The sequence below is a fragment of the Battus philenor genome, unplaced genomic scaffold (genome assembly GCF_028537555.1).
Source record: "Battus philenor isolate CCGP_79_NKW_IND1 unplaced genomic scaffold, ilBatPhil1.0.hap1 SCAF_23, whole genome shotgun sequence".
NCBI lineage: Eukaryota > Metazoa > Arthropoda > Insecta > Lepidoptera > Papilionidae > Battus > Battus philenor.
The window spans coordinates 7,850,595-7,870,151 of record NW_027181686.1 but is presented as its reverse complement, the minus strand read 5'-3'; the positions used below and the strand labels follow the sequence as shown (position 1 = coordinate 7,870,151).

The 19,557-nt window shown below is 35.0% G+C and overlaps 1 protein-coding gene across 6 annotated transcripts in view; it reads right to left on the bottom strand.

Moving 5' to 3' along the window:
• Window positions 1-18,901, bottom strand: part of LOC137924038 (optomotor-blind protein-like) — a 135,826-nt gene extending 116,925 nt beyond the window's left edge. For all 6 annotated transcript variants that reach the window (XM_068767340.1, XM_068767343.1, XM_068767342.1 and 3 more), the window contains exon 1: window positions 18,582-18,901. In XM_068767340.1, the coding sequence (XP_068623441.1) occupies window positions 18,582-18,901 (320 nt within the window). The remainder of the gene's footprint in view (window positions 1-18,581) is intronic.
• Window positions 18,902-19,557: the final 656 nt, after the last annotated feature.

Below are 19,557 nucleotides of genomic sequence, written 5' to 3'. Positions count from 1 at the left end.
GATTTGTAGCAGATCTTTCAGAACTGTAAAACAAGATTTATTACAGCTGTCAAAAGATAGATTACATCATCATCATCATCATTTCAGTGCCAGGACATTTACAGCTGGACAAACGCCTCTCTTATAAATTTCCAATTAGACTAATAAGAAGTTGATCTATACAGCGACATTAGCGAGGTAGTCTATCTGACTGTCCGTGTGGGGGAATTCCTTTGTTAATTCATTATTAATACATGTGAATAAATAATACTCTTTAACACATTGGACTATTCTGTTACGACAGCTCTTTAAATTCCACACGATCAGCGAACACGATTTCCAACAAGTGAAACATATTGACATAAAAAGAAAACAATTTTTTTTCCGCGCAGAACGCATCACGTGTGAATCGTTACACCGACACAATGCCGCGCGCTGTGATCTAACAGTTTAGTTTTTCACGGGCATACTTCACTGTTTACTAGTTATGGCAATTTAAAATACAATACAGTGATAATATCATAAATTTCTTAAGAAATAAATATTCTTAGAAGCTTCTACGTAAACGCAAAATTTCATATCAAACGTTTGTTACATAAGAAGTGTTTTACTTTAAAAAGTGTTCTACTGTATAATTCCAAATCATCTAGCAATATAAAATGTCCAAAAAACAATTGTGTGTTATGGGTTACTACACTACAGTGTAGTTAGAAGATAACACACACACAGCAAGACATAGGCCTCCCCCAAAAATATCTATGGGGGGGATATACCCTAATTGCCAACTTGGCGGGTAGATCGGCGATTGTAGTTTGGTATTATAGTACGCAGAGGATGTTCTTACCCATCCTCTGAAAAATTATTTGTGAGCAATGGCAATCCTATATAATTAATGCACAGTGTGAATCATATAAGATTGCTGGGAATCGAACCGGCGACCTGCCATCGCAAGTCTCAGGCTTCTACTACTGGGCTACCACTGCTAGAATATTTTAATGTTTATTAAAATGTAATTCTAAATATTTAAAAAAAATTGTGTACGGTCCCGCTAGTTTTTATCATTCCAACTGGTAATAGACTCAACTTGTCGTCAATAAGATATGTAATAAATCAAAAGTTAAAAAAAATGAAATTTCAATTGGAAAAAATTTCTTCGAAACGTAGTAATTGAAGCATAGTTGCTTGTGAGAACAATAAATAAAATGAGGCGGAAAGATAATTTGTCATGTTTTAGTCTAACGCGTTACAAATGATAGCTCAAGTGTATAAATGTTTTAATTATACATAATCAAAAGTAGAAAAACGAATCAGAAATGAAAAGATCCGTAGACGTATGAAAGTTTTTCACATAGCACCACGTTTTGACAAGTTGAAGTGACGATAGGCACTTAAAGCGGAAAATGGAAGGCCTGGGATCTTAGTGTTAGAGTCCACGGACTGGCAAAAGAGGTGTAGGGGTCCATTCGAGATAGACAAACGACTTAATTAATGCAAGGAAAACGCCGGATGAAGGCCGCTTTCAATCGGTTCTACTGGAAAAATACATCCTCTCAGATATTCTTAATCCTTATGCCCAAACAAATACTAATAGCTCTACATACTATAGGCTCAATTATTAAATATGAATTTAACTTGATAATATAACTAAAGTCGGTCCCTTTGGAAAACTATTTAGGAGGCCTTTATTCAACATAACTCCTACGGCTCAAATGTAAGATCAAACGATATATTAATTATTTATTACAAGTCGGACAATTTAAGGAACCAATGTAAATATTTGTTTTAAATTTTACGATCGTTTTATCATGTTTTGTTTTCTTTAGTCATCGAAAAACAAATAAATAAATATTCATTTATATCTACAAGTTAAATATTAGAGTTAAAGAAACATATATTCAGAACATAAAACAAGAAATGTATCATTTGAAGACATTACATGCGTTTATAATATTAAATGTGCCTCGAAAATATACTCCACGATGGAAATGATAATGTGTGTTATTACCTAAAGAATACCGTCTAAAGTGGCTTGTAATGTTAATAATTTTTGTGTTTAACACGCGTGCTTCCACTAACGTACTTATTAATATCATTGTGTAAATGTATTTAATGAAACGTTTACATTATGACTACTTATAATGCGTTAAACAAGAGTTGATGCGTTGAGGCGCTCACGCATGTTCAGCTCAACTGCTAAAATACTCATTATGTGGACTGTATTTTTTAAATTAATTTCTTTAAGAAGTCCGTGAAAACTAGAATAGAATGCGGAAATTAAGCCAGGTCTTAATAAAGAAAATGTATATATTCAAGAGATAGGTACAGAGAATATATTTGTTCATATATTAGCTCTTATATTCAATCAGAAGATATCCTAGTCATTGCTACATCAACACCTTAATAGATTTAGAATAAGAGCGGTGGGAAGCGGCCTTTATGGAGCGTTTCGCGTACGCTACATTAAATATGTTAAACTAATTTTATTCAAAATTTTCTTAATTGGTCGTATTATAGCTTATTATACAGCATATTCTTCTACATACATATATAGTTTCAAGAGATTAACATGGAAGCCCGTAAGTGCAATATATCATCGTCATCACCATTTCAGCTGTCGGACATTATAGATTTCCAATTCGATCGGTAGCAAGTGGCGTTCATCTAGCATCATTATTCTAATAATTTCTACAGCTAAGACTTTTTTTTGAAACGGCGCTAAGTAAAGCTTTCGCACCTTGTGAAATTCTTAAGACAACTATAACAAATCATATATTCTCTCTGGTTGTTTCTCTCCATTAGTTGCCTTCCGTTACTTGATGTATTGACCACTATTTGATAGCTTTATCTCTTTACTCTTCTCCTATTTCAGTCACCACCAGGCGTTCATAAATAGGAGTATTTCAGTCAAAATGTTACACGTAGCAATCTAGTTCTAGACAGACGTTGTGTGCTCTTTATTCTAAGTTCTCGTTAATTATTGCATTACCATATGAAACCAAATATTTTTTAATTCAACTTCATTCACTGGTTTAGGTCGTGTTCGTCTTAACTCGTTGGAGGATTCCATGAGTAGCTGTTTTCTGTCCTTTTCTCCCTTCATGTCTGTTGTAATGGCAAGTCCTCTTATAAGTGTAACTTGATTAAATCATGGAAAAAAATTATGAAGTCGGTGGTTAATCAGTGGTTTAATTTTTTATCTGGGGTCTACCTTTCTTACAACTAGTAATTTGGTAAAGTTATCTATTTATCGAGGTAGGCTAAAGAACAAAGGCTATCCTTCGCTCCATTTTTTCTCGTCATCTTGTTATGAAACCATCATTCCAATCATCACCTTTTGTAATGAAAGAAGTTAGAGCTGCGAAACGTGTGTTACTTATTCAAAAACAAATGAAACGTGAACTTCGTACTTTGTTATATGGTAGAAAGAGCGTCTAAATGCCGTTATAATAAGATTATACGGTGAAGCAATATCAACAACCCCTGCTTACGTGTTATTAATAAACATAACCTAGCCAGTGAGGGACGTCTCACTTGGACAGGGTCAGTCAAGTTCATACGGCGATAATGACTGCAAATTAATTTAGCGAACTTATACGAATAACATTGTAGCCCCGATCGGTCGTAAATATACCGTATCTAGTTTATTAATATTTGTCTATGACTCTTAGATACGATTCAGTCCGATGCACTGCCTTGGTCGACTTTGAACAAAAACAAATATTAATGAGTTTTAATAACGAATTCTATTCTTAAAACGTCTTTTTGGTAGTCACCCATTGACTGTCTATTCTTTAGGCATTATTAGCTCTGGTATAATATGTAATAGTGACACAAATAATTAATAATTAAACATTACTAAATATGATCCTATGTTTGATGTAAGTCGATGGTGGAAAAGCCATACTGCATTAATTATTTATTAATAGATATATGGCGCAGAAAATAAAATAAAAGTAACCGTATCAATTATTAGTAAAAATGATAAATTGTTATGTAAAAATATTTTGTAATAGATAAGAGAATAGTCGAAACAAAGGATATAATGCCACTAACTGGTCAGCGCAGAGCAGGACGTCTACGCCCAAGGCGTACAGACGACCTTTGTTGGGTGGGGAAGGTTGTCGGATGACGCTGAATTCAAGCCGCTTATATTTGATCGTATTGTAAATATATGAGAGGAGTCTGTGACTAGCAGAGAAGGGCTAACGGCTGAAATTATGAGGACACGTATCTTTTATCAGAGAGTACCTGTAGGGTACTGGCCGTAATCCATAACGATAGCTTAGTGCGGATTTATAGATGTCACAGGATATGTCGGTTTCCTTATAATGATTTTCTTAATCGTCGTCGAAACAGTGCTCTTGCTGCGAATCGAATCGGCGACCTGCGATCGCACAATTCATTCAGTCATATTAGTCGATAAACGCCCAGGGCAAAGGATAAGCCGTCACCAAAGATCGCCACAATGACTAGTGTCCCACGATTTTTAAACATGTTGTCGGTCCACGCCGCGTCTACCAACTCGTACTATTACGGGACTAAAATTAAACTTGTTCTAAAAATATATTTATCAGACTATAATAATAAACTTTGAAAATAAAATTATAGGGAATCTTAAAGTTAGGTTCCTGATAGACCGAAGTGATCAGTTAAGAGTGTAGACTTAGTATAGTTATAACAATATGTCACAGTTATCTACTACTAGGCTATCACTGCCGTGCCTATAAAATTTAAAGATTGAATATATCTGCAATTCGTCTACGCAACACCTTGCAAATAAAACTAGCACGTGTAATTAGCAGTTCTCAAGTTCGGGAAGTTACAAAACGACTTTCGTACAAATTAAAAACTCTCGGGCGAATTTCGCAATTACTTAATCGCGGGTTTTGCACTTATTTGGCTTCCCCTAATTCGTGGTTTCGTTACCTCCGCGGGGGAATTCGGTATTCGGAAATGTAACTGTGAATTTCACTTATCTGTGCTAATGGGAGCCTGCTTTCCGCTCGAGTGGCTGTTAAGAGACAGTTTTCACTTCGAATTAAATTTCATGCTTTAACAGGATCGAGAGATCAACAGCGGCGGCGGTGCGCGGGCCTCGAGGACCGAAAAAAAAGCGATGCATTCGTTAGCCATTCCCAAAAAAATGTCGCGGAGAAATTATGAATAAAAAAAATAACTTAAGCACTTCAATATTGACTGCGCGGTCGTTACACGACGCCTTTATTCGTGGTTTATTTAACTTAAATTGTGATCGCGTCCCCCGGCAATCCACCGCCGTGTATTTTTAATTAACAGCCATCCACACTAGAGTGGCCCGATAGACAAAAGTGGAACAAGGAACCTTGACCTACCGTTCTTACGGCCCTTATTGATTTTTTTTAATTGAACCTTATTTCAAACAATTGGACATGTTAAGCAAACTAGATCCATCCCACATTGGCAAAGATCAGAGAAAAATGGATAAGCAAGCTTGTGAAAATAAATGAGGCAATCATATTTTTGAAATCAAATTAATTAATTTAAATAACCAGTAATCGTTAAAACTAAAAGACTTGGGAATTTTGTTTCGATCCATATGGTGTAGCTAATTTTATAGGCAATCAGTGATAAAGTCTATTTATAGTTCTTTCTATGCGCATAAAAATTTTAACGAATTTTGTGTTTTGAATTTTATTTACATAAAAAAGTCCAATTTTAATGTCAAAGTGCCCACAAATGTAAAATGTCGGCTTGAACAGAAATTGGCCTTACAATAAAAACAACAACTATAATGTTATCATCATTTAAGTTAATTCAATTTAACTTAGTTCAAAGTAACTTAATTAATTGTCATAATAATTATTTTTAAAAATGTTTTACTCATATTACAATTATAATTTTTTTTAATTCTTCGAAAAAAGTACACTCAATTCTAATTCCAGTAATGAGGTATAATTTGGTGCAAAACAGCGTGACCGATTATCTTGAAAGTTGATTTATGAAGGACTCTTTATGAGGCATTTATCTTTTTTCAAGTGGAACGATTTCATTTCATTTAAATTTAGCGTCTTCAACACGATCAAGGAGCGAGAAAAACAAAGAGGGGGGAAAAGGAAAAACTAAATTTATGTGCAAAATGGTATGTACAAAAACACTTTGAAATTACAGTTTTCGCGCCATAACAGCACTAATTATATTTGATTGACATAATTATAGCACATGCGTTATAACGCGTTAGCCTTTTCTCTTTTAATAACGCTACAGAAAACGATGAATATTCATTATGTTCCGAGTACAGTGTATTCATGGCAAGTTAATAGCGTTTTCCGTTTTTATGTCTGGCTTATAATTCATTGTAAAAGTAACGCGTCTCCATATACGGCAATAAGCGTGTGGAGTGATAGAAACTTCGCTGTCATGAGCAGCTATAACTGTCAATCAAATCAATGCGCTGGTTCTTATTTCCTGCTATTGCTATTCAAAACTTATTCATTATGAAAGTATATACAACGGTGTCGTTATTATTTCATATGTTATCGTTGTAAAACAATATCCACTACGTGAGCTTTTTAAAGATTTCTATTTTCAAAGTAATTAATAATCAAATTTTAAAAAAAATGCTATAGACACTAATTATAGGATTAACTTTGGTCGCCAGAAATATGTTATTTTTATCAGAAAATTTTGAAATTCGTACACTAATACGTAAGGAATATAAAAAAATATATTAAATGGACTAATATACTTTGTAATAAATAAACGTATCTAAGTATCAGAACTTTTGACCGCTATATTAAAACAGCTTTTAACGAAACTTTTCTCACTAAGGCATGAGTAGTCTTTTGTAAGCTTTTGTCCGCTACATCGCTAGGTGTCGCTGTCACGATGGAGTCGGCTCTACATGTTGCTAACCCCCTTGACATTAATATAACGAACTCGTTTACGTCATAATTACGATTTTGTATGCTTGTTCTTTTTTGTCTGTTGTCAATTTTGACATCTGTCATGATTGACAGATGCTTCGTCATTAATATTTAACAATTTATAATTTAACTAGGCGAGCTAAAAATTAGGGACAGTTTTGTGTGAATGTGGGCTAAATAAGGGTTCTATTTATTATCTATTCACTGCTTGTCCTAAACTTAATTCTACCCTCATCCCTCGTAACATGATATTCTTGTTATCCTTTCTTTTCTCTCGTTTCATATAAGTCTTGTGTAAGCTTATTAATAATAATAAAGTTAAATTTAGGCGTTTATTTAACGCCGGTAAAGGAATGTTTTTTGTATTGTCCCATTTAGAAGTAAAAGCTTCCAAACAATATTTGATAAAATTTCCATGAGTTTTAGGGCAAATCTAGGTCTTGTAGTGGGTGTCTATCTACTGATATGATGAATAAAATTTAAATCGATTTATCTATACTAAAACAACAATAGAGAAATTAAAAAAAAGATCCAATTAACGCGGTATGCAAAGTACACTAAAAATACAATATAGATATATTTTAAATACTTTTAAATTTACTAACAAATAATTAAGAGCAACCATTACATATTTCTAGCAACGTTTCACTACTTGGTTTCGATTGAAGTTAATGATATTAGTCCGAGGGCATTTACAGCTTTACAGTAACTGAGTTGACGGAGCGGAAGGGTCTGTGAGCTTAAAAATAAAACAGAAGCTGGACAGACGCATTCCAGTTGTACAATGACATTCGCACGTAGTAAACCGCTCTACTCGAGTACAGCTGTGTAGTGTTGATGAGTATGTGGAATGGAACGGTAGAGTGGACCACAGGCGAGCCAAGGATGGATCCGGATCCAACTGCGATTCGCTCGCGCTGTTCGTGATTAGGGAGCGGGCGGCTCTAAGAACGGGTGTAAACGACGTCTGACATGCACTGTTCCCTATCGAACCGATTGCCACTGGTCACAAACATTTTACAATTCTAATATCTGATATATCGTTAATCAATGACTACTTTGTTTACCGCGGTGTTAGTTAAAGTTTATAATAATTCATCATTTTAACCGTAGAATGTCCACTAGTGAATATCCACTACAAAAGGTTTCCAATAGACCGGTAGGAATCGGCTTATATCCAGCGTCTTTCTATGACTCTAACAATACCACGTAACCAGCTAGATTTACACAATTAATTATGAAAACAAGCGTAAGAATGAACTTATGTAACATCAATTTGAAGCACTCTTATGAACGTTAAAGAATACAGGATGATTTGTTACAGATGAATAAGCATTAAAGAGTACACCATATCCAAAAATTGATGGTTTCAGATATAATATGTGATGATGAAATGACTGAATGAACTAAACTTAAAAAAAACTTAAAGTCGTGGAGCTGGGGCCTTCCCCCCTTTATGTGGGTCGACAACATAGCAAAGGTGCAGGAAGCACGATACATGCAGACAGCGTGACACCGGCTGCTATGGCGATCCTGCGCCTTGCAGTGGGCGTCTGCAGGTTGACATAAAGATGATGGTAATGGTGATGACATATTAAAATTAACTATTACTGCCAGAAGTTATCACCTTGTTGCATTCCAATAGAAATAATAGAGTAATGTATGATACCTTAATATATTATTTCAGATTCACTTTATAGTGGTTGATTTCAAATATATGTAAAAGTTTTAAAGCATTTTGCTTATAAATAAGCTATGCATGTAAAGATTTTACACCTTTAACCAATCATGCATAAGTTCCAAAGCACAGACAGTGATTGGATTTAACAAACGCAATGTTTTTACTTAGTAAACGGAAGGAAGCGACTGGAAGTGGCTAAGCCGACGCGTACATTAAAACGCACTGATTTATGGCCATCGCGTGCAATCGTATCGCTAATGAAACCGTTTAGAAAGTGATCAGCGCTGACACAGGCCGCGCGTTTAAAGGACATTCGTCGGAAATGAAACAGACTTCGAACGTTTCAAACAGAATTAATAATGAAGACAGTTATTCCTTCGGGGAAACAGTTTTGTGCATTACTAATACCTCCTAAAACAAGCCGAAACTATTGAAAGTTACTTACCCAAGTGGCATTACAGATTTCTAGGAGTTAAGGTGTCAGTTTGCTGAAGGCACTTTCCCTAAACCTCTTTGACCATTACTTCTAAAGATCTAGGCTTATGTTGCAAATGTACAATACCTGCAACGCGTTTATCATTTCGACTCGAGTGTTCGCGATGGACTGAAACCTCGACTTTTATATACTAACGCTGTCTCATAACTGCAGTACCACCGTAAGCTGTTTGTACAGTAGTTTCTGAAAAGGTGGTCCTTTAATGAAATCGCAGGAAGAAGGTGGCAATGAAGAAAGCATGAATGTTGTCGGGAGCGTTTATAGCGGCCGGTCACGCCATGCGCATGCCTAAGGTGCGACGCACCAGTTTCTGGTAACACTATAGTAACGTAGCTCGATGGTTTTCCCGGATGCCTGGGCTCTGGTCATGACACAGATTTTAACAGGATTGAGAGACCACTGAGTTCTTAAATCGCTTGAGCGGACGCTCTCTGGAGCGACCAAGCGTAATGTCCTCCGAAATATGGCCTTGTGATATCACTCAATACGCGTTTATCATTTCAATTTGAAAGGGTCCGAAATAGATGAACCTCGTCTTCATCGATTGTTTTTGTCAAGCTAATCCTGTCTATTATTTCACGTCCTGTTGCTAAGCCATGTAGATGGTCATGACAGTTTCGGCTGAAAGAGCAATTCATTCATATTTTCTCTTGATGTAGTCGAAGCCAGCAAAATTTCTAAATTGATGAATCTAATCATTCCTTTTGTATCAAGTACAAGTTATAGTCTGGATGAAAGCCGTTAAAATGGTGTTATCGACAAGCTAAAAGGGTTCTTTATGTCAAGGAGTGGACGTACTATGGTTAAAACATAGAGCGCAATTGTATTCTCCACTAGAAAAAGAGCTTACTTAGAGCAGTTGTTACCGGTATCAAATAATAATTATTAAATAATAGTAACGTTAATATTTCAGCGTAATACGATTAAATATCTAAATAAAGTACATTCCATTATCTCTCAAGTCGCGATATATAAACTTTACTATAACTTTTGCTGGTTTAGATTTTAACGAACGCAAAAACTTTTTTGGATAAGATCGGCACGATGGCCGACCTTGCACTAGTAATATCCAGTTCTACAACCCTGACTATCTCGTCTGTCTACCTAGTGGGGGGTTTAACCAGTCCGCGTCTACCAGCTCGTGGTCCCCATCGAGAACCTTTCAGCTCCAACAGTCAACTGTAAAATAGTTTAGCGTAAATTTGTAATCGAGTAAACGAAATTAAAATTAACTGGAACTTATTAAAACTAATTAAAAGGACAGTTCAAGAAGATCAGATTGGTTAGTGTGAGGGGGACTTAAATGATTTTAACCGCTTTGTAATCTCGACATTAAATTTGTACAAGATGCTGGCATGTTGGGACGCAATTAATTAACTGGCTACACCGAGCCGACGGATCGCTGGGAGCGCATTTTACGCATGGACACGCGTTACGCATGCTGTCAGCGTTTACTTTATGTTTGTGTTAATCCTAAATCAGTTCATACAATTTTATTAAAAATTCGTTCTGAAATCACAATAGGTGCGTTCTCTCTATTTTTTAAATATAGATGTTATCGCATATTTCAACTTTTTGAATAATACCGTTGTTTCAAATATAATTATAAAACTTGAATTTAAAAATATTTAAAAAATCAAGTGGGAAATATGTGCGTAAAATTTCCCGCCAAAATTTCACAAAATATTCATTCCAGTATTGAAAAATTTTTTAAGTTAATTCACCACAGACTCGTATTGTAGATACTCGTATTAGAATACGTTTATAGGATCTTATTTTGAAATAGAAATATAATGTGTAATACTTATGTAACTATGCATTCCCAATTTTGCCAATAGACAAAAGGATGTTTATGTAAGAGTATAAATTTACTTAACTAAAGATCTATATGTTATTATAATTTATATATGTCCTATTATTAAAACCTTTTTTAAAATATTATTATATTAATTAAATATCATTTTGATATTTAATCGTAATGGTTTACTGAATAATTCAGGCCTAATTGTAATATACTTTTAAAGAGAGTCTTTGAATTTATAGAAGTCTATACTTATTTACGAAATGAAAATAAGCAACCAATTTAATATACGTTTTATCGTAAAATTAACTTCTTTGCGTAAACGATAAGACGATTATAAAAAAGAATAATTTGATTTGTTCAGTATCTAATAAATTGTTTGTATTTCAAATATATGTGTAAAGTTATGTTTGAAACGGATTTTATTGACAACCGCAGTGCTAAAGACGTTATCGAGTCTGTTTACATATCACGTTACAGGCCGCGCCCACAAAATGGCCGCCAATCAGCGGGACCGTCCACTGAATTAGTTCTAGCCGACTGAGAGATCCGAGCTGATAGCTGAAATAGTTGGATCTAGAAAACTTTACGGGACCTAAATACGGAACTGGCTTCGGATCGCCAAGAGTCTTGACGGCTCAGAACAAACTACGCAAATACCATTATAACGTTACGTTTTAGTCTTATTTTTTACATTTCGACGGAATGAAATGCAGGAAAAAGTTTTTTTTACAGAAAACATATGTAGCAATGTTAAAAATAGTGGCCATTCTGTTCATGTTCTGGGCCAATAACCATGAAATTGTCTGTTGTGTTAACATAACCTCTCTAATGTTTTTATAATCTACTTTATAAAAAAAATGACGTACCAGATTTACTACATTATTTCAAATTTAAAATAGTTTTTAAAGTCTTCTAATAAAGACAATATAAATTTGTTTTTGTAAAAATCGTTTTCGTCATAACGTAGTTGGTCGTATGTAAAGTACATACCGCTGCCTGTTTTTCATTATTTTTTTCATTAATATGTAATTGAAAAATGACAAGCAAATTAAACATTTAAAATAATATTATCTGTCTTGGTATTAGCTTATATTTTTAAGAAAAATATTTAAATTATGTTTCTGGAGATATTCATAATTTAACGTATGTATAATATGGAAACGTGATTTTTTCTATACCTGAATTTTATTTAGTGTAAAAATTAATATAATGGTGTCTAATCTAGAAAATTTATGATGATTTATATATTAATATTAAGCCCAGCTTACAATTTCCGTGAATGTCACGTAAAAATAAATTTATTTTCAATAAAATAAATGTGAATAAATTTATTAATTCGTCAAATCTATCGTCTTGTTTAATAACCAGAATTTTGGTTTTAATTTTTTTTTTATATTTAACTGTCGCTTCTTTCTTTAAATGTAGCCATACAACAAAATTCTGTATTAAGGTTATTTAAAATCCAGTGAAATGTAGTTGTCTATGCCTAAAAATATATTTAAAAAAAAGGTTTAAAAATCGAATGTCTAATGAATGAGAATGGATAATCCAGTCATCAAAGAGAACGTGTATCGAGTCGTTATTATAATAGCATAATTCTATTTACGTGACATTTTTTACGATTATTTTACTGTATAATTTTGTAACAGTTAACTAAACTGCAGCGCATAATATCGCAGTATTTAATTAATAATTAGTTATTCATGTATTTTTTATAATGTATTCGATTATAAACTGCAAAGTCAACATGGCGAACTAAATATATTATAAATAATTAATGCCCAGCACACTTACGGCCACAAGGTACAAATTATTTCAACACTATTACGTTACGTGTTTTAGAAAAACAGTTTCTAAATTAAATGTGACAGGTTTCGAGCTATATTAAGTCATTATAGATAACAAGTTGGCATTACAGTTAATACATAGTGTAACCGACACTATTATTCGTTTAATTCTATATCTTTTGACATATACTTGAAGCCATATTGTTCTTATTTTAAAAAAAGTTTTTTTTTTTATTCTAAAGTTTAAAATAAACTCAATTTAAAATACTTATTTTAAGTTAAGCAACATTATAGAGTAAACTTTCAGTTAAAATGGACATAATAACAAATTTATTTCGTCCGAACATATTATTTAGAAGTCATTCACGGTGGCAATTTATTCGAATTAAGGAAATATTAACGATCAGCAAACCTTTTTAATAAATATTATTTCCCTCTTTTTAAATCAATAAAAACTATGTTAAGAAAATATTTTTATTTGAACAAAACCTTAAAATTATTTATCAGAAAAGTTATTTTGTAAAATATTGTGTCTTTTGTAATTTTTATTGAAATACGCATAAAGTATAATATCATCGACGTTTTCATCTAAACTTAAATCAACATGCTCAATTATAATACTTCAGCACACTCAAGGGATCTTACGAGAAAAATAAATGTTCCGTATTTAGGTCAAAAGCTAAAAGATCAAGAAGGAGGTATTGTATCTTGAAAATAACGCACTCTTATGCATTTTAGGTATCTTTTAATTTATATTGAGACAAATAAATTTATTAATATGTTATATTTTACACATTTGTTAAAATCAAACCACTTCAAGAATTATTTACGTCTTGAAAGATATAGATGGAAAGTGTTCCAGTTTAAAATAACTGAATATAGAAGGCCTTAGAAAATCAGATTTGCTTCTAAAAATATAAATTCAGCCGCTCTAAGATAGAGATTATCATGCTACCAAACTAAGCGCTACCAAAATAAAGTACTGCGAATTATTACAATTGGTAGATGGTCTGTGACTAACTAACAACTAAATTATCATTACTTACGGATGCGGTAAAAGAGAAAATCATCAGACATACAGTGAAAGAGTGAATTATCCTAACATAGTTTCACAAAATACTAACAGTCAATCCTTAAGTACGACCATGACTGAAACACAAAATTCCATAAAATGCTGCAAATATTGTCATGGTCATCATTTTAATCATATAAAACATCACTGCCAGACATAGATAGAAGAAAAAAACAGATAAACTTAAAATTGGCACTGACCAGTGGTCTCGCTTCTAATCTTGACCATTAAATACACATATAGCCTAATTTCTCATAGTGCTATCGCGTTGTACATACAAGATGATTGGATATAGATATAAAAGATTTAAAGTTTCTTGTACAGGTCATTTGCTGTTCATTAATATATATTACTATATATTAGATACATTACTGTAATATATATATATATGTACAGGTGATTGGATATGAGTGTATATAGCTTTTACGGGGTAAACTTATAGCTCATTTGTATGGTACACCCTCCCTAAATATGGTAATAGAAATAATGAATGAATAATAATAAATTTAGTAAAAAAGGAGTTTTCAGAATTCGGATTGTAACATATTAACATTATTTATTGTTTACCATGCTCGTACTTTCGTTGTAAGGTCGAATTGAAAATGAAGAGATCAGTAGAAGAACCAGGATCACGGATAGAGTCTAAAGAATTGCTTTGTTGGGCTGGAAGGTTCTCGAATGACGACGCTGATAGCGTTGATAGGCCCCCACTAGGTAGACTGACGACATATTTAAGGTCGCGGGAAGACTCTGGCTGCTGGGTGCTCTCAGCAGCGCAAGACCGGTCATTCGTGCAACTTTGGAGGAGACCTATCTTGCAGTGGGCGCCTATAGGCTGATATGCTGGCGATAAGCTGTCCCTGCAGACTTATATTGCCGGAAGCTATTGGCCTATCTCATTTTAATAGAAAAGATAAGTTATAGCAACATATTTGTGCATTCACATCTTTAAAGCTGTTACACCTATAACCAAACAACCTCTATATTGCCCTAGACAATTAAAAGTAAGAAATCTTTATATTAACTAAATATCTTGCCTTTTTCACGTAAAGCTGATGGTAATAAGCTTGTTAGTAGTTTCTTCAAATGATAAAAAAATATAGCTGTAAAAAAGCTAAAAATTGATGAAACTAGCTGACCTTAATGAGAAAACAAAGATGGTAAATATCATAGTGTCGTATTCACCTTACCGAGTTAATATAGCGCTCTTTCAATCGCACTTTTAAGGAGTGAAAGTGACAGATTATATTGCCTTCAATTAATAGAAATATAACTTGAATTATTTAGGTTTCTATTTTTATGTAAACAAAAATCTTTACTACATTATCTTTGTCACTGTTATTATATGGGTATATCACAATAATAATATAGTTTTAGGTTATTTTTATATAGCTATCCGTTGCATTTTTCATTAATCTACGGTCTGCACTGTGTTTTATCACAGGTTAAATAGAAATCAGTTAAAAAACAAGCTGACTCGTAGCATAAGCAAAAACAATGAACGGTAATCCGCGCCGTGCAAACTAATGGTACGTGTAAACACATGTTTTATTCTTTATTACTGATCAACAATATAAATACATACATCCTTAAACTTTTAAACAATCAGTTGTACTTGCTCAGAACAATGTGACGTGATGATACCACCAAGACGGACTGTAGGAATAAAAATCTTCTACAAGTTCTTGCGGAAGAAGTAAAATTCCTCTTTTAACTTTATCAATGATATACAAATAAGTTCATCTAATTAAAATGAACACATCTAACAAAATCAATACTACATAGGTATACTTTTGAAGCATTAACAAAAAATATAATATATATATGTAATAATATATATCTACATTATAATATAGAGCAGAGTTAGCCTGGTGGTAGAGGACTGAGACTTGAATTCGTAAGTCGCGGGTTCGATTCCTGGGACACAATCTTATATTCACACTTGATTGCCACTGCTCATAAATAACTTTCCAAAGGATGAGCAACAGCGTCCTATGTCCTATCCCATAATACCAAGCGTGGGTTTATGATAAATCCCCTATAGATATCTTTATGGAAGGCGTATGCTTTTCAGTTGGCATCTATAGGTTAAAATAATAGTTATTATACAAAATTCAAAACGATTATTACGAAAATGTAGTCTTTGCATGTAAAATAAACAAATATAAAGGTATATTTATTTAGCCTAACAATGAATCAAAGGAAAATTATTAGACCAAAGAATACATTTATTTTTAATTAAGTTACTAGACTTATTTTCGCTTATTCAAAGGATAATTTGATTGAATATTTTTAAGATATTTAAATTGCATACAGCTCTGTGTAAATATATTTTTTTCTTTTATATACATATATACTATACCTAGGTAATGACTACTTAAAAATATTATGTATGTAAAATATATCATAGTAGGATAGCTTTACAACTTTTTTAAATAATTCTGAACTTTATTTAGTTTTGAAAATGTAATATACATTATTAAACTTTACATGTTGATATTTATATTAAATTTGTTCTAAGTAATATAAAGGTTTGAGCGTTTATATGTTTGTTCACGGGAAAAAACTGTAGTAACTTAACTTGCTGTTGTTTTTCTTACGCTATGCACTAACTTTACAACTTCTCGTACTTTATATTTTGAAAAAAAAGAGAATTAGAAATTATTAGGTACAAACGAACATAAGGTAAAGGCTAAGTTTCGTATGCTATTCAAATAAAGTAGGAACAAATGTTTTAGAAAATCGCGTTCACAGCGGTCATTATATACGTTTGTAATTTAAAAATAAATTTAAAAATAAAATTGAATTGATACAAAAGATACACGTCAAATAAGTAACGGTGTAAATTTAAAAAAAAAGTTATATTTTTTAATAGAGTCTGTGGCACTATCTCGCTTTATAAGTAAGATAATATCAGTAACGCGAATAACTTGCACGCGATTTCGGCGTAAATTAAAAAGAAACACACAATTCTGCCACCACCAAAAGAACAAAACAAGTGAGCATTTAAGGACAAAAGTTTTGTAGCAGTAGAGAAAAAAAAAACGAAAACATTTATAAAGGACTCGGAGAAAGTTCGGGGAACGAAAACCTGGCGCCTCGTGCAAAACCCTTCTAGCAGATTTCCTTCTACACTTCACAGTTTTCTTGCTTTAAAAAAAAAAAAGTTCCCGCACTTTGATGTTTGAGGGTTACTCTCGAAAATTCGCCTCGGGTGGACCCTTAAGTGGCTGTATCGACGGATACACGTTGATATTAATTTTGTAACGACAGTGAACACCACAGATTATATAAACTTTTAAATTTAATCAAAAACTTTTTTTCAGCATTTAAAATATTCTGTTATAACTTTAATTCGTTCATTGACCTAGTGTACTATTAATAACTGAGTCTAAAATAAATGTAACAACTAATTTTGGACGTATGTTATTATTATATATCTGATACCGCGTCATAATGATGCAATCATGACGACTTTGCAGTCAGTTCAATAACTTGTTTATAAGTTATCTAGCGTAAAGTTATACACGATTCCTGTTATAAATAACTTTATGTATAGTTTGTGCAATATAGTTTAGCATTGGCAACTACAAGCATTTATAGAATCAAGAATACATCATAAAAAAATTAACATATAGTGTGTTACCTCAGTCGATAAAGACAGTAATAGCCATTGTTGATTTTTGAAAATAAGATGTATGTACATACATGTAACAAAATGTTTTATTGTTATTAACGATAGAGACATTTCTCGCAAATTCGCCACTCGAATTGTTTTACTTAATAAAAAGTTCGAATTCCTCACAATGTGTTATTAATTTTATTGTATATATTTTTCAATTTAACGTCTAAGTGTTCAATATAAGTAAATAAAATATTAAGCAAAATAAATTGTAGAAAAATTATAACAGCTTTTTAACTTTTATTTCATAATTTTTACGTGTAACGAAGTTTTCTTAAAAAAGTTACGTTATTTTAAAAAGTTCTAACAAACATTTGAATACACAATGAAATTTGTTACCTATTATAATCTATACAACTTGACATTATTAGGTATTTGCTATAGATTTTTCACTCACTTTTATTAATGAACGCGGTTAAATCGTGTTTGTCAAGATTAAATGCAGGTCATTTGCCGTCGGGAGCGTGTTTTGATGAAAAAATGTGCCTATGACGCTACCGGTAACCCTTTGCGAATGCATTTACACTTTCATAATGCAACGAGACCATTAATATTGTAATACTTAACGTTAAAATATTATTTTCAATTACTATTAAATATTGTATAAATAAATTTTGCAATGGATATCTTAAAAAAAAATATTTTGCAGAGATAACGATCAAGTTAATGTTTACATTGTAATGAAAAACGAAAAGTAATATGAAATGAAGAGCATTATATTATTTAAATGGAGTTGTTATGACTCCACGAGAATTTTATGGCATAACATGAATGAAACTAGATTTACGGCCGTTAAGAGATATTACGTGTCGACGGCACGAGTTCGCAGACGCGGACCGGTCGCACAGGATATCCAGTGGGTGACTCTAATAAGACAGTTTAGTCGTTACGGTGCAAGTGAGACCAGATGCGTACCGGATATCCAGCGCCGTGGGTTACTCGAACGAAAGTATTTAGTCGCTTTGATGCAAGCGAGACCAGATGCGTACAGGAGAGACGAGGAACGAAGCCGTGGCTTGAGATGTACACACGCGCCGCTGCGCTCGAGGTGTACACACGCGCTGCATCACGCTGGACGTATTCAGGGAGAACGAAACGGACGGACGGTGGAGATAATTACACACACAGCACTGATCGCGCGGATAGCGAACACGTTCGGACGTCGCGGCCGTACTGACCTGCCACTCTTGGTGATGACCATCTCGGTGCCAAGCTTGTGGAACTTCTCCCAGAGGTCCTTGCCCTCGAGCGTGACCTTGGGGTCATCGACGACCCCGTCGTCGTCGGGAGGCAGCGGTGCGTAGGGCGGCGGCGGCGGCTTGAGCAGCGGGCAGGGCGCGGACAGTGCGGCCGCGGCCGCCAGCGCGGCTGGCAGATACGGCGGCGGCGGCAGCGCGCCCGCCGTCAGCAGCGCCGACACCGAGAAATCGCTGGGGCGCGGCGCCAGCAGCGGGTGGAAGGCCACGGCGTCGCGCCGCTCGGCGCCCTCGAAGCGCATGCCCGCGCCGCCCGGGACCCAAGGCGCGCGCTCCACGGCCGGCGTGCCCGTCGGCTCCAGGTGTCGCGCGGGCGCCCGCTCATGCGAGCCGCATGCCGCGGCGGCGCTCGCGACGTTCAGTGCGGCCGCTCGCGCGGCGGGCGTCAAACGACTGGCCGCCGGCGGCGCCGGCCGCGACACCCTCCCGCCCGGCCAATGGCGCGCGGCTGCCCTCCCCGCGCCGCGCGGCCCCGCGTGCGCCTCGCGTGCACCCCGCGCGCCGTGTCGGCGGGGCGGGGCCGGCGCCGCGCGTTGTTTTCCCGCGCGCGAGGTGTCCGCCGCGCCACACCTCGCTCTCCGCTCCGCTAATCTGGTTAATGCGGCGCGCGGGGGCGACGCTCGCCGCCTCCTTCTAATTGGACACGTTTCCGTTCGTTCGTCAATTGAGCTCGTTAGGTCTCGCGATATCTTTTGTGGCGGGCTGCGCCCTCCGCCGCTGTCGCGCCCGCCGACTTCAAAAGTTCGCAGCGCATGCGACCGCGCCGCGGAGACACGCGGTTTTGATTTCTGAATTACTCTACCCCGCGACTCTCCGACCAAAAGAACACTTTCGCATCAGCTATCCGTTCACTTCTCAAAACAAAATATGATTTCGGATGCATCCAAACTCAAAATTA